Here is a 17,170-nt window from a genome sequence, read left to right on the forward strand (position 1 = left end):
CCTTACCTTCTTATTTTCAACCTTTATCACTTTGATTAAAGTGTTTTAATTCTGAAAGTCCTGTAGCTAGCTTTTGTTTTTTCACTTTAATTTGAAAGCCTGTCTTTTCAGGAGAGAATTTAGTCCATTCATATTTAGAGTCGGATATATTTGATTTTTACTCTTCCATCTTACTTTAATATTTTTAAAAATTTATTATTTATTTTAGATTTCTATTTCCTTTTTTCTCTTTGTAAATTTGGAATTCCCACCATACTTTTGTATTCCACTAATGGTTACCTTCTGACAAAAACAAGCACAAATACAAAAAACAAAAAAATTGTCTTTGTTATATAGATCCGTAAGAAAGTATTTACTTGGCTAACATTCCAACAACTGCTGTAGAGAAAGTCAAGGCGATCAAAAACATCCTTCTAGCCCCAGACAGCGATACAGTCAAATACAACAAATTTTTCTTCCAGCAAAGTCTGAGGATTGCCTGATATGGATCTCACATACTGTCATAGGTTTTGTGTATAAGCAGCCACAGTCACCAAAAAGCCCTAACACTTCTTGTAATCATCTCTCCCTTTCTAACAAGACCAGAACAAGTTTACTAGCACAAGTTTTAACTAAATTCTGCACAAGATATTTGAGAATACAGAATTCCTCGTTCTTATTTCCTTCTCATAATCAGACACAGATTTCTCCATTTCTTATAAACAAGATATTAACTATTTCCCCACCAAAACCCACTGTTTTCACCCCAAGATAATATGTTTTCACCTTACTACTTTTTTAACACAAGACGAGAATATTAAAATAATTTCACCTCCTTCCACTCTCCTGTCCCAGGAGACCTTCAAAACATTTTTATTCTGCCCCAATCCCATCCTACCCCTAGGTTTTCTAAGATTGTTCAATATTTTTAGTTCCAGATTATTAGAATTTCCCTTATATTATGCCCCTTCTTCTTCAAGAGTTCTCATTGAGCACTTTTGCTAGACATTCCTAGTCTATTCCTATACATTTAATTATGTGCATAAATACATACATATCCTCGTGTCCGTATCTCTATTTGTTGTTTTCTCCTATCTAGAGTGTCCTGCTTTGGTTCATTAGTCATTGGTTAGAAAACTGGTTCTTACTGGAGAACGTACCACTTCCCTAGGAGGTTTCTAAATATGTGTAGGAGTATTTGTGCTTGTTACAATGACTAAAAATAATACTGAAATTTGACGCTCGGTACACAGAGATGCTGGATGTCCATCTCAGGACTTGAGGAAGGAGGTTTATCTTCTCATCACTCATCAACACATCACTGATAAATAATGTCAAACATCTGTTCTACATTTGGGCAAACATGGACCATGTCAATCTAATGCCCAATTTGTCAATGATTTTGGGGAAGCAAAAGGAAACAATAATAATAAAATCCTAGCCAGGTCAGTGAGCAGGCAAGTGAACTGAATACAAAAAAGACAGACTAGAAATGGAAGAGAGATATAGCATGATGTATTGGTTAAGAGAGCAGACCTACTAGCTATGTGACCTTAGGCAAGTTACTTAACTTCTCTGTGCCTCAGTTTTCTCTTATGTAAAATGAGAATACTAATAGTACCTGTCTTGTAGAGCTGCTATTAAAATTAACTATTTATATTTTTAAGGTGCTTAGAATAGTACCTGGCATATGATTAGCACTACAGGAGTTATGTTAAATTAGTTAAGTAAAATATAAAAGTGGCCACAAGAATGCTTACTAAATTTAAACCTTATCATCACGTTTGTCTTCTTCAAAAACATTAAATATAGCCATGATCATAATAACAGCTTCCACTGAGCGCTGTTCTAAGTGTTTCACACACGCTGACTCATTTGGTCCTCACAACAGCTCTGTGAGGTTATTAGCATTACTGTTCCTTTTCTATAGACGAGAAAACTGACAGAAGTCAAGTAACCTGCTTAAGTTCACAAAGCTAGTGAAAGGCAGAGACTAAATTTGAACCCAAGTCATCTGTTTTCAAACCCACTTTTTTAAGCCCTACACCTCTCATACACGAACTTTATGAGAAGTTCTGACTTTATTAATTAACAATAAGAGCAGATATAAGACAAAGGAACTCTCTGATGAGAGATGTAGTGGAAGCTTGGATGCTAAGTGACTCCTGTGAGTCTCATCCTTAGCTGAAGGATAAATGTATAACTGCCCTGTAGGCTTTACTAACACCCTGAGAGAAAGAAAATTTTGCCACTGGAGATATTAAAAACTGGTCCTGACTGGTAGGCTCCAAACCTTACCATCCTTACCTCTAACTACACAAATATGATCCTTGGAACAGTCTGAGAATACAGATTACCCATCTCCAAAGAAGGAAATAATATACTCTCCCTAAACTACAACCCTACCAGCTATAGAACATTAGTTGTCAAACTTCAACCAATATTCAGGGCACAGGCATAGTGAAAGGCAAACACAACGGAGAAGAGTTTGACAAAAAACCAGACAGAAGCCATGGAGAGAGAATGTTTCAAAAGGGAAGAAGAGGCCAGTGAAGTCAAATGCTAACAAAAGATCAAGAAAGATAAACAGCAAATTATTCACTGGATTTAATAAGGAGTCAGTCAGTGACCTTGGAAAAGGGAGAATCAGCGGAGCGGTAGGGAGTCAAATCAGACTGTGATGGGTTGAGGAGTGAGTCTGAGGTAAGGAAATAAAATTCTTTTCAGATAATTCTTTCAAAAACTTTAGTTTTAAAAGGAAGAAGAGAATGAAATAGGACATAAATACTGATAACAGCTAACACTTACACAGTGCTACTATGTGCCAGGCAATGTTCTAAAAGCTTTATGCACATTAACTAATGCAATACTGACAACAATACAGGTTCTTCTACCATCACCATTTTACAGATGGGAGAAGTCAAGTACAGAGATTTTAATGTAAGGACACAGAGCTGGTAAGAGGGGGAGCCAAGATTAATATTTATTTTTTAATTTAATTTAATTTTTAAACATAATTTCAGATTTATAGAAAAGTTGCAAGAAGAGTAAAAAGAATTTCTCAATACCCTTCATCCAGATTCCCCAAATGTTAACATTTGACTACATTTGCTTTAGCTTTCTATGCATACAAACACATTTTGGTTTCTGAATTAATAAAAGTTGTAGACATACCCTTATACCCTGAAATACTTCAGTATAAACTTCCTAATTAAGGAATGCTCTTACATAACCACAGTAAAATTATTTAAAAGCCAAGAAATTAAACACTGAACCAATACTATTATCTAATCTACAAATTTTATTGAGATTTTGCCAATTATCCCAATTATAAACTCCCTTATAGCAAAAGCAAATCCAAAATTACGTGTTGCATGGAGGTGTCATATCCTTTTAATCTCTTTTAATCTGAAAAAGTTTCTGAGTTTTTCTTTCCATTTCATGATACTGGCATTTTTAGAATATAAGCCAGTTATTTTGGAGAATACCCTCATTTGGTTTTGCCTCATGTTTCCTCTTGATTAGATTCAAGTTGTTTGCTTTGGGCAGGAATTTAACAGACTTGATGCTGAGGTCTATTCAGTGTATCATATCAGAAGGCACATGATCCCACCGCTGGCAGTGTTAACTATGTTCATTTGGTTCAGGTAGTGTCTGCCAGGTTTCTCCATTGTAAAGTCAAAAGTCATCAATTTACTCTTTGTAATTAAGAGTATCTTATGGGGCTATACTTTGAGACTGTGCAAATATCCTGTTACTACTCAAATTTTCACCTTCTAGCTTTTGGCATTTATTAATGATTCTTGCTTGATTCAATTATCGTTGTGATGGCAGGCAAATGGTGATATTCTAATTCCATCATTCCTTCTACATTAGCTGCTTTTGCATTGCAAGGAAGAGCCTCCCTTTCTCCTCTACTCATTCATTCTTTCATTCCAGTGTGGATTCAGAGGTTCTTACCCTAGTCAATAGGAGATAATCCTTTTACTATCATTTATTTTGTTGCTCAAATTAGCCAATGGGAGTCCCCTCAAGCTGGCTCTTGCGTCTCTATCATTCTGTGAGCACTTCCTTGCTTTTTGGCCCAATAAGATGTTCAAGACCATCTTGTTCTTTCCTTGCCCTAGCTCTGAAATCAGCCATTTTCTCTAAGGAGCCCTGGTTCCTTTGAGTGGTGAATGGAATTTAAAAACCAAGGTCTACCAGAAAAACGAATGCAGTACTACATTCTACAACATGCATGAACCTTGATAACACGGTAAGTGAAAGAAGCCAGACACAAAGGACCACTTATTGTATGATTCCATTTATATGAAATGACCAGAATAAACAAATCCATAGAGACAGAGAGTAGATTAGTGGTTATCAGGAGCTGGAGTAAAGGGAGGATCAGAAGTTTGAGGAATGGGATTCTTTCTTAGGGATAATGAAAATGTTCTGGAATTACATGATGGTGGTGGCTGCACAACCTTATGAAAATACCAAAAACCACTGAATTATATACTTTAAAAGGGTAAATTTTATGGTTTGAAATTATATTTCATTTAAAACAAAACAAGATCTGGGCACTAGGTGTACTCACTGGTCTGGGGCATTCTTGCATGTAGGCCCTCTCAAAGGACAGCCTTGGGAAACAGATGTTTATACACTCATATATGCATTCATAGGTGTACATGTGAACATGTGTAGACACACACACATCCAGATATCTATATGCAAAAACCCATGAAGTTCACACTGACACCCCCACTGCCAACCCAGCACTGCAGTGTTTATTGTATCCTGTCCCTTTATCAGATTTGTAATTCCCTTCCACAGCAGTGTGGGATCTTAGAACCAGGATTTGAATCCAGACTGTTCAGCAGCCTTAACCACTATACTTTAGGATGTCTATTTGCTTTAACAGAACTGTAATTTACTGAGTAAAGTTCATTTGAATTCAGCAAAGATCTCCTACTGGTACTCACAGTGATGCTGTCCAAGAGTTTGGCCATATGTTTAATGATTTCACCGTGTTGTGCAGGTTGCATTTGCAGTAATTTCTTAATAACAACTACACTTTCAGCAACAACTATTTCTGAAAAAGACAGAGATTATTCATATTTAATATGTGTAATTCAATTCAAATGCATTATCCTTGGTGAAATGTAAATTTAAATTAGCAAAACAGTCTACACGCCTTAAATGACTAGGTGAAAACTATAACCATGAGTGTACTTTCAAGTTTTTGGGGTGAACATCTATCTTAGGTCGAAGAGTACACTTTCGTTCCTAACCTCTGTTGCTGTCTCCTAGCTTCTGATAGCCCTTTTAATCTCTGCTTCTTGAAGTCAGAAAAGCAAAGCAAGATTAGATTATGCAATCACCATATCGTTCAAGTGTCTTTGGCTTTTAATCATAGCTCTCAAAAACTGTTCTTTGACTCCTACCAAGTATACAGTGGCAATGAAACATCTACGATCTAAATTAACATTTTTCCAATTCTAAAGAAAATAGCAAACTAAAAAAGAAAAAAAAAACTCCTTAAGTGATATGCTCAAAAAAGTGAGTAGAAAGGATCAGTAGTGGTAGGAACGGTGTTCCTATAGCAATAGCATGGACTTCAGAGCCAGAAAGAGTGGGACTGTGAGCTGGATGGTCCCCATGTGTCCCATGAAGCCACTCTCTGTCTTTCTTGGCACAACTCTGTGCACTTAGAGGCTGACCTCTGTGGACTGCATCAACCAGACACCCTTGCCCCTGGCCTCCAGCCATGTTAGCCAACAGGAAGTACCAGCAGGAGATCAGGGGGCGGGAAGAAAGAATATTCTCCTGGCTCTCTCTCCTGCCAGGCCTTCTTGGCAGTGCTTGCATTCCTCTACTGAAGGTTTAGTTCCTGTGAGTGGCTCTCTCCCACAGGGTCTGGTCTTGCTCCCACTCCTCATACTCTCTTCCCTTCAATTCTAGAATAGTAAAGGCTTCCCACTGTTGGGAGTCCATCAGCCTCAGGGTGCTAAATCATACCTTGTTGGTTTCCCTTAATCCTGCTCACACCTTATAAATAGTTTCTTCATTAAATTCTCTTCAACTGTCCCTTTTAAGTGTGTCATCTGTTTCTTGCCAGGACTTAACTAACATGGTAATTGGTACTGGGAGTGGCTCCAAGAAGCACAGCCTCAAACTGGGATTCTCAGATTGAGTTGTCAGACTGAAGTGGCCAATTGCTGGTCCAGAGTTACGTTTCTAGTGGCACCAGTAAAGAAGTGTAATATAACTAACAAGAGCATCAAGCCTTATGGAATGAATCTTATGTAAACAATTATTAACACTACTGATGCCAAAGAAATAAAATAATATAAAAATTTATATACTTAAATATAAATTTTATATAAAAATATTATATAATTATAGTATAAACTAGAAATACCATGATTTGTGTTCTGTTACTCTTTTTCCCTGAAATATATTTTCTTATCTAGCTCCCTTTAAGAATACAAGCAAAATTTTTACCATTCTAATCATTATTAAATGTACATATTTCAACCTATATACCTCTTTCTCCATGGGAATGACAAATTAATATTTACATAATGTTTTAGTTTATAAAATGAATAATACAATAACAATAACATATGGTAGGTACCTTATTATCATCATTTTAAAGACAAAGAAAGAGAGATGTATTGGAATTATATGATTTTGTCCAGAATTCAAACTCAGAACCAGAATGTACCATTTTATCTCTAATGTTTTTTGTTACTATGAGCAGGTATTACTTTTATAAAGACCACTTTTTGGAGCTATGAGAAAAACAAAGATAAATCAAAAGGAGACCCTGCCCTCATCAAAGTTACACTCTAGTACGAAACACTAAATGGTGATATAAGTAATTACTATGCAAAGTAAAATATGCTAAGTGTGGTTTTAAAGAATCCACTATATAAAAATTTATATTTTTAAAACATATTATTGAAAAAGTAGCCTAAGTAAGAAAAAAAATGCTGTGTAATTTTAATTACCCACATGCAGAGGCAAGATCAGCTATAGCTGAAATATATCTTTGGCATTATTTATCTTGTGGTGCTGTATTAGTTTCCCATTGTTGTTGTTATAGATTACCACAAACCTAGTAGCTTAAGTAACACAAATTTATCATCTTACAGTTCTAGAGTCAGAAGTCAACATGAGTCTTATGGGACTAAAATCAAGGTGTCAACAGGACTAAGTTCTCTATAGAGATTCTGGAGGAAAATCTGTTCTTTGCTTTTTCCAACTTCTAGAGGTAGCCCGCATTCCTTGGCTCAAGGTCCCCTTCCAGCAACGGCATCACTCCAACCTCTGCTTCTGACATCTGACTTTCCTGGTCTCCCTCTTTCCCTTATAAGGACCCTTTTGATTACATTCAGTCCACCCAAATAATCTCCCCATGTCAAGAATCTTAATCACATCTGCAAAGTCTCTTTTGCCCTGTAAGGTAACACATTCACAGGTTCCAGACATTAGGACCTGGACATCTTTGGCGGGGCCGTTATTCTGCCTACCCAGGTGCCTTCCCATTCCCTTCAGGTAATTGAACTCTACTTTTCCTTTATGGTACCTCCTAGTTTTCGAAGACCTGAACATTGTGGTGCTACTCCACCAAAAGCACAAAATGATCCTATGTTCTGGACCTTTCCTAGCTTCCTCCTTGTACTCAACAGAACTTACTGGTCCTCTCTCTAAGAAGTACAGCCTATTTTTTTTAATTTAATTTTATTTTGGTAATTTTATTTTCACTTAACATGAAATATACCCTCAACAAATTTTTAAGTGTACAATACATTTTTGTTGACTATAGGTACCATGTTGTACAGTAGATCTCTAGAGCTTATTCATCTTGCTTAACTGAAACTATGGCCACTGATTGGTAACTCTCCATTTCCCTTTTCCCCAGCCCCTGGCAACTACCCTTCCACTCTCTGATTCTATGAATCTGACTATTTTAATACCTCATATAAGTGGAATCATTCTGTATTTGTTTAGCATAATGTCCTCAAGATTAGTACAGTCTACTATTATCCTCATTCTACAAATGAAGAATCTGAAGCACAGGGAGAGTAGGTAATTTATTCAAGATAACATTAACAGTCCAACATAGGTAGTCTACTTCCGCATGTAAGCAGACAGCTGGCAACAGAGTAAGTGGCCAAGATACAAGAAGACTATAATAGACTTGTTTTATTTTATTTTACTTTATTTTATTTTATTTATTTATTTATTTATTTTTGTGAGGAAGATCAGCCCTGAGCTAACATCCGTGCTAATCCTCCTCTTTTGACCGAGGAAGACCGGCTCTGAGCTAACATCTATTGCCAATCCTCCTCCTTTTTTTTTTTTTCCCCAAAGCCCCAGTAGATAGTTGTATGTCAAAATTGTACATCCTTCTAGTTGCTATATGTGGGACGTGGCCTCAGCATGGCCGGAGAAGCGGTGCGTCACTGCGCACCCGGGATCCGAACCCGGGCCGCCAGCAGCAGAGTGCGCGCACTTAACCACTACGCCATGGGGCCGGCCCAATAGACTTGTTTTATAGTACTGTCTCCCTCCATTAGATTATGAGCTCTTTAAAGGCAGGAACATGTTACAGGCTGAATATCTTATTCATCTATTCAACATTTACTAAATACCTCAACTGATTCAGGTCCTCTATTAAATGCTTATTGAATTATATAAAACTAAACAAAACAAAAAATAGTCCTCCTCCCCAATCCTTTTAGCTTATAGATGGTAAGAAGGTTATTCAGACAAGCAAATTTTGCAAATATGTTACCTAAAGTAAATTACCTTAGGGAATTAAATTATCCCAAGTCAACTGAAATGCAGATTTCTCCTAAAGGTCCTTAAGAAATTTTTTTCTCAAATTAATCTTAGGTGGTGAAATTGGACTGTTCTAGGGCAAGCTTCAAGTCTGCCTAGAAAAGTCTTCCCCATACCAAGAAGGAAAAAGTCAACAACATCAAAAAAAAAACAAAAAAACTACAAGTCCAAGAAGAGTTTATTAAATATATGTAAAAACAATGGAGTCTAAATGCTGTCCCTGAGGTTTTAAGATACATTATCTGAAGAGAGGATGAGGTATCCACATTAACATAAAATCAAAAAATCACAGATCCTCAGAGCCTCAAAAAATCTTACAGATTCTAAAGAAACTAAGGCCTCATTCATAGTATTTATTTCTAAGAGCAGATCCTTTAATAGAAAGAGACAGGGGCTCTGTTGTCAGCATTGGCCATTTTATTTTATTTTATTTATTTATTTTTTGGCAGGGAAGACAAAAGCCTAAACATTAAAATATCACGGTTTAAATTAGTAAATCCTATCTTTAAGAGTGATTATAGATTATATTATTCTATTATCTAATTATTAAATAATCTAGTCTTCCCTTAAACAATCTATTCTTCCCTTAAAAGTGTTACAGGAGTAGAATATTCATCTTTTAAGTCAAAGTCAATAAGGAGGCAGCCAGGTGGCATAGCAGTTAAGTGGGCGTGTTCTGCTGCAGCAGCCCGGGATTGGGATCCCGGGTGCGCACTGAGGCACCACTTGTCAAGCCATGCTGTGGCGGTGTCCCATATAAAGTGGAGGAAGATGGGCAGGGATGTTAGCCCAGGGAAAGTCTTCCGCAGCAAAAAGAGGATGATTGGCAACAGATGGTAGCTCAGGGCTAATCTTCCTCACAAAGAAAATAAATAAATAAACAAACAAATAAACAAATAAAAGTCAATAAAAATATTTTTTGGGAAATTAATGTATTAAAAAACTGAAGCAGAAACAACTGCTCTAAAATCTATAGCTTGAAAATTTCACATGATAAAAAAGGGTCAAAATATAAAATTATATATTATATAAAATATAAAATTGAGAAACCTTGAATATATTTTGTATTTGAAAGAACTAATCAGTATTCTAACTAATTTGTGGTGCTTTTTGTATGCAACTAAATTTTAAAAGAACAATTACCCTGGTAAACCATGGTTCATAATCTTTAATGCTCTGGAAATATTTCCCCAAGGAGTGTGTCTTATTTGTTCAAATAGAAAGTCATTATTGAAGATATAGAAAAGATATACATATCTTTATATATATAAAGATATATAAAAATTGTTTTTTAAGTCACATTTTAAAGTGTGACATAAAAATAGAGACAAAAAAGATGTTACTGTTAAAAGTAGAGATAAAATGGATAACAGCATCCTATCTCCTCTAGTTACCTTCTACAGTCAAATTTTTTAAAAAGTCTATTTCCTTGATAAATTTTGTTTTATTTGAAGTTTTAATACTGCATGTAGAAAAATGTTCTATCCATAGTAATATCTTGAGTTTACAGGTAAAAGTTTATAATTTTATGTTCTCAATAAAAATTGCTCTTATTTGGGGATAAATTTTGTTTCATTTTTTTTTCATCAGAAGTACTTACAACAATGTTACAGTTTTCTAAAGAGATCTATATGTAGGAAAAGATAACTACAGATAATAAAGTTATAGTAGTGAAAAGTTATTTTTCAAATAAAATATAAAAAAGAATCAATGTTATGTTTCACATTATAGTTGCTATGTCATGTATGCCTGTGTCTAGATATGACATAATTATATGAAGAATTCCACAAATAATTTCAATGATTTTACACAGAAAATTATGCTTTTCCTAAAAAGAACCTTGTTTCAATCAAATATACAATTAAATAATACATGTCCTCTAAATAAATTATCTTAAAGGAGAAAATTGAATCCTTTTTCTTTCTTTCTTCAAATGGTCTCATTTATTCGAAAGCCATACCATAGAAATAATTGACATTTTACCACAGAACAGTATGAAACCTAGACTACGTATTTTACTGGATAGTACCTATGCAATTTTATAAAATGGTTAGATATTGTTTGGCTTAAAAACATGAAGCTGTTCCAAATTGATGACTTTTAAATTTAATCAATCTTAAATATAAAATTATTAGGTGACTTTCTGAAAAAAAAAATTGAAGGTATGCATTTAACATACTTTTTTGATCTAGGCACTTCTCCATATTAAAAGTCATTTGCCTGCTTTTAGCACCCTCTGCAGGTGAACCAATATTATACATGACTTACATGCCATTAAAAAGCAGTAACATAGAACCTTTGTGGAAAAGGTACAATGAAGGCGACTAAATTAGGAAAACATAAAATAAACAAATTACACTTTCTTAGTTCTGTTTAGGCAAGACAAATACTGTTTACGAGTTAAGTGTCTAATCTACTAAAACAACAACAACAACAAACTGTGTGTGTGTGTGTGTGTGTGTATGTGTGTGTGTTTCAAAGATAACATGCTACCTATGGTGACCATGTTACTGATAGACAGGAAAGACTAAAATGCAGTGTTAAAATATGTTACAATTTGCTGATCATATCAAGAATACTCAAATGATAAACTACTTGAAAATAAAATGAAACTGTCAACTTACCATCCCTGTTGGACAGCAGACACACTAGACCACTGAGGCATGTGTCAGTGACTTCTGAAATGTTGGTTGCACATCTGCCTATAGTTTGAATAGTGGCTGCTGCAAACTGTTTATCCTGGCTTTTCACATACGTCTAAAAAATATTATTTCAATTAGTTTATACATTGGTACTATGAAGTGAACAAGAAATCCCTATTATATTAAGCTTTATACATAATCTTCTCATCTATAGGTACAACAGAAGGTCCAACTGATGACTTAGTTGAATTTAGGTTTTTTTTTTACTTAAAGAATGTGCCCATAGAAGAGGCATGTTTTCAAGCCAGGTTCATTCACCTGTGGCCACAGCGGCTCGTGACTCCAACACAGAAAGTGGGGGCAGTCACCCAAATACAGCAATTAGTTTAAGGGCAAGGTAAAACAGATGACGAGGACTCTCCCTTTGAAAGTTTCAGTTCGTTTAACCAGCAGCACCTGTGAATCTATGAAAAAAAGGGTTGCTTTTTCAGAGATACTAAATCTAAAAATTGGGAGAAGAGGAGGAAAAGGACCAATATGCTATTGACAGACATTTTACTTTCAAAATGGTATCTGAATGGTAGTAAAACTACCACAATAGCTAGAGTGAGCAGCATTTCAATAAAGACTTTATAAATACTCAGTTTACAACAAAATAGAATACCACACTTTTGAAATACATTTTCTTTAAAACAATGCTTTAAACATACACTGTAACTCATATATTTATACAAACTTAAAAAGAAATAAATTACTTATTTCACAATAGGACGTTAAAAGGTCTTTACAAAATTTATTACAGCCCTAAAGAATTTCACTTTGGTCATAACTTTCCTAATTTAAAAACTAAGCTTTTATTGTTTACAGAAACGAATGTACTTTTAATATGCATATTTCTATGTATTTAATATATTATATACAAATGGAATTTAAAATCCCATTTTCAACTGAAATTTTAAATAATGATTTCCAACCTCAAATGAGAATTAACACTATGGTTATCTAAAATCTGACATGCAAAAAAGGATATACATTTAAATGGGTGCCTAAACGACAAACAGAGGCGAAAAAGCTAAGACTATCTAAAACACAAATTTAGTGAAAATGGTACCAAGAACATGATTATATGTTGAAGAAATAAATTAAACAAATCAAACTCTCTTAGTTCCATGTAGGAAAGATCAATTGTATTTAAAACCATTTCCCAGTGGATTACCTAATTTCCTCAACTAAAAAACATACGAGTCTTTAGAAAAATTCTCTATTTTACTCAAAAAGTTATAATAAGTAAACTGTACACACCTATGAATATAACCCATAACACAGAAATAAGATACAAATATATACAGTGATAAAAACTGATACATGAAGAAAGAATATATTTAAAAGTTTGACTAAACAATGGACCTTATTAAATATCCTGATATTAAACGAAATGACTGGATCACCAATATTCTGAAACAAGTCCAATGTGTCACCTCTATACAACTAAACAATGCCATAAAATTTACCAGAGACTCACTCCCTACAACCCCAGTAAACTTGACATAAGCAGAAAGTAGACGGCAAAAGGACACCCCAGCAAATTACACACAATAGGAAAAGGGACAATGGCAAACATGAAGACAAAAACTTAAAAATAAATAAATAAGCAAACAAAAAAACGAAGTAAAAATCAATTTCAAGCAATGTTCTATAGCTATAAATTACTGAATAAGAACTATATTTTCTGGCATGTAAATATGAGTGGGTATCCAAGAAATCCTAATTTTACAAAAAATTTTTCCAGAAAAATATACAGCATGAAAGTACAGTAATCCACTTACAAAATTATGAATCATGGACATGCTATAATATTCTACTTCTCCTGCTAAAAGTATAAGATCACACAGGTAAAAAGAAATATAATGTCCATATAGCTAAAAAGAAATTTAATATGGGCATATTGAAGGATTATGGCAACAAAATAAATTAAATCTAAAAAAGTTGAGAGTTGACGAAAACTCTGTGATTAGTGTGTAGCATGCGGTATACTTTTGTTGAGAAAACTGCTGATGAAATGTGAAACTAATAATATTAATATGATATGAGGTTTTCTATTGCTGTGTTCTACCACTAAGTCTTCAGAGCTGACCCTCCATCATGAAGGGCATAATATCCATGAGGTAATTTCTCAATAATATTTTTGGGGGGCGTGTACCTGAGAGGTATCTCATCCATTAGCACAGATGGTTCAAAAAATACAACAAAACAAAACAAAAACAACAATAAAAATAATCATGAGGGGGTTAATTTTAAACCAATTTTTTTTGAGCAATACATGAAGCTAAGAGGACAATGTCTAAAATAGTGATAGGTCAATCACATAGGGACAACCAGGTAAGAAATGAAGCCATTTTCAGGAATGCAGAATATAGAAAGGACTATTAATGATGACAGCACCAAGAGATGAAATTATATTCACAACATAATTTTGAACAAAGATAGAATTATAAACCAGTCTTTCAAATTCTATAAAAATGTGAAAGGGACTAGTATTTCATTTCCTTTAAATTTTAAATTTGTAGTTAATGCTTATTCTTGAAAATTTATAAATTTCTTAGTTGTTAATCCTGTCCCAAATCACTGTTTTATTCACACAATTACATATTTCTAAATTGGAGAAAGAAGTATATCTAACTTTAAACTGAACAGATGTTTTAGAAGTTCTTTTATAATTAGTATTGTACACAAACCTGAAATTCTCGAAGAAGAGTTGAAATGTTGGCTTCATTTGCCAAGTTTGTCAAAATTTCAAGCTATTATAGAAAAAAGAAAAAGTAAACATTTTAAAACACAAATATAAAGACTTAATTTAATAAAGGCTAGGAATTTAATAGAAAGGTAATTTCTGTTTTTAAAAAAAGTCACAGTTACAAATGTTGTCAGACTTTATACCTTTCAGGTGAACTCTGTCTTCCTAAATCTACAAATAGAGAATAGATAACTACTTAGTGCCTAAAAAATAATTAGGAAAAAGAGAACCCTAAATCTTCCCTAATTGTTTGTCCCAACTTTACAATTTATATTTAATTAACCTAAACAATTTAAAGTAGTTTGACTTTTTTTTCTTTTATTTATAAAGTTAAAAAACAACTTGCCCTCCATGCAATACCTGTTTTCCAGATACCAATTAATTCTCTTGATTTGTTCTCATTCATCCCATCATCCCAAATACTTAGACATTTTAATTCTCTCTTCTGGATTTACAGTTATAAATGCAAGTAAAAGTCCATCTCCAATAGGCTCATTAAAAATATTTCAGTTTTTACTCATAAAGAATGTTCAATTAATCCAAAGGAAAGCATGAAAAAGGAAAAATGGGACAAACAGAAAATAGAACACAAAATGTAGACAAACACCTTCAATAGTAATAATTATATTAAAAGTAAATGGTCTAAACACTCTAATTAAAAGGCACAGATTGTAGGAGTTTTTAATATATTCTGGGTACTAGTCATTTTTCAAAAATATGTACTGGGAATATTTTCTCCCAGAGTATGGCTTGACTTTTCATTTTACTTTGATGAGAACATTTTAATTTTTTGATAATTTTTTAAAAAACAATCTCAGATAGAAAAGGTAAAAACAACAATTTTTGATCTGAACCATTTGAGATAGTTACCAATCTGATACCACATCATTCCCCAATATTTCCGTGTATATTTCCTACACACAAGGCCATTGTCCTACAGACCACAATACAACCAAGAAAATCAGAAAATTAACACTGATACATCAGATCTATGCAATGATCTCTCCCCATTTAAGTTTTACTAATTATCTCAACCATGTATAATAAAAGGATCCAGTTCAATAATACACATTTTGTCTTTTTAGTCTCCTTCAGTCTGAAAGTTTCTCAGTTTTTCTTTGGACCTTCATGACCTTGACACTTTTGATGATTGCAAGCCAATTATTTGGTAACATATCCTTTAATTTGAGTGTGTCTTAGATTTTCTTACGATTAAACTCAGTTTCCATCTGAATAACCAGTCATTCCAATATTTACTGAATAGTCCATCATTTCTCCATTGGTTTGTAATATTTCCTCTGTTATAGAGTACATTTTCATATGCAAGGATCTGTTTCCAGGCTTTCTATTTAATTCCACTCATTTTTCTGTATAAATATCACATTGTTTTAACCATTATACCTATATATCCCTAACTACACTCTCTACTATAGTTATCATTCCCTGAATGCAATACTCTTTCACAATCCCTTGTGTTAGCATAAACTGTGACTTCCTCCTAATCCCAATCCCACAACCTCCTAATCAACCTACCAACCAACAACAAAAAAATTCACAAAAATGTTATCCTATTAAGAGGCACTTTTTTCTAAATCTCTCAGAGGATTAATCCCACCTTTCTGTTTTTCACAGTCTTCAATTCAAATCTCTATACTATACTTAAAACACATAGTGCTGAAATTATCTATTTACAAGTCTGTCTCCTTCAGCATACTGTGAGTTATTCAAGGTGTAGGTACCACGTCTTAACTCTGTATTATTAGAATGTAGCACAGTAACTAGTGCATAATAATATAGTTTAGAAAGTATAAAGAAAATCCCTAATGTATCTAGGTTTTCTTAAAAGCAAGCCTCCATTTTGCAGATGCTAGAAGCTATAGCAATATCTTCAAAGTAAACATGTTAATAGAGCATCTGAAAAATAAGAGCATACATACCTTCAGTGTCTTGATCATAGTTGGATCAGTTGACCTAACATAGAAACTCTTCAGATAAGGTTCAAACATACCCTAGATTACAAAAATAAAAAATAAATACATTTATGGTTCTAATGCATTCATTTCTCTCTTGAATTATGTTTTCACAATGTACATACCTTTCTTTGAATTGACATAGTTGCTATATTCTGTAGGACAATATACTGCACTTCCCTAAAAATTAAAGGAGAACTTTCACTGAGTATATTTTCCAATGAAATATCTTTAAGTAAACAGTACATTAAAGAAAAAGAATCAGCAATAAATTTCATATTGAATGGAACTCTTAAATATAATATTGAAAAGTTTATAGTAGATCTTAGATATTTATGCCTTCTTTTAAAATACATTTTCCCTATAAACTATTAATAAATTAGAATATTAGATTATTTGATTTTTCATGAGGGAGAGTTAAAATCAATTTTATAATACTCAGTTCCTAAGATGTAAAGCCAATACTGTAGCTGTTCTGAACACCTGCAAGGAATGTATTCTTAGGCTAATGGAATAAACATGACCACTGCATTAATACAAACTCTTTATCCAAAGGCTCATTGTGTCACTCAATTCTTCCCAGAATGAAACACAGGATAAAAAAACAATCACGTTGGGACTGGCCCAGTGGCATAGCGGTTAAGTTCGTGTGCTCCACTTTGGTGGCCCAGGGTTTGCAGGTTCAGATCCTGGTCACAGACCTATACACCACTTATCAAGTCACACTGTGGCAGGTGTCCCACATATAAAGTAGAGGGAGTTGGGCACAGATGGTAGCCCAGGGCCAATCTTCCTCAGCAAAAAGAGGAGGATTGGCAACAGATGTTAGCTCAGGGCTAATCTTTCTCACCAAAAAAACCCCAAAAAACAAAAAACAGTCATGCTATTTTATGTCCAAATAGCTAAGAAATGAAGGAAGAACTGAATCTGGCATAAGGCTTCATGTGAAA

At 33.9% G+C, this 17,170-nt stretch overlaps 1 protein-coding gene across 1 annotated transcript in view; it reads right to left on the minus strand.

Moving 5' to 3' along the window:
- The window catches only part of AP3B1 (adaptor related protein complex 3 subunit beta 1), a 254,331-nt gene that overhangs the window by 120,349 nt on the left and 116,812 nt on the right, over nucleotides 1-17,170 (minus strand). Inside the window, exons 10-14 of the mRNA XM_058567328.1 lie at nucleotides 16,346-16,400; nucleotides 16,188-16,259; nucleotides 14,192-14,254; nucleotides 11,439-11,571; nucleotides 4,947-5,056 (exon numbers count right to left, since the gene is read on the minus strand). Coding sequence (XP_058423311.1) covers nucleotides 4,947-5,056; nucleotides 11,439-11,571; nucleotides 14,192-14,254; nucleotides 16,188-16,259; nucleotides 16,346-16,400 — 433 coding nt within the window. The remainder of the gene's footprint in view (nucleotides 1-4,946; nucleotides 5,057-11,438; nucleotides 11,572-14,191; nucleotides 14,255-16,187; nucleotides 16,260-16,345; nucleotides 16,401-17,170) is intronic.

This window comes from Diceros bicornis, chromosome 1 (genome assembly GCF_020826845.1).
Source record: "Diceros bicornis minor isolate mBicDic1 chromosome 1, mDicBic1.mat.cur, whole genome shotgun sequence".
NCBI classification, from domain to species: Eukaryota; Metazoa; Chordata; class Mammalia; order Perissodactyla; family Rhinocerotidae; genus Diceros; species Diceros bicornis.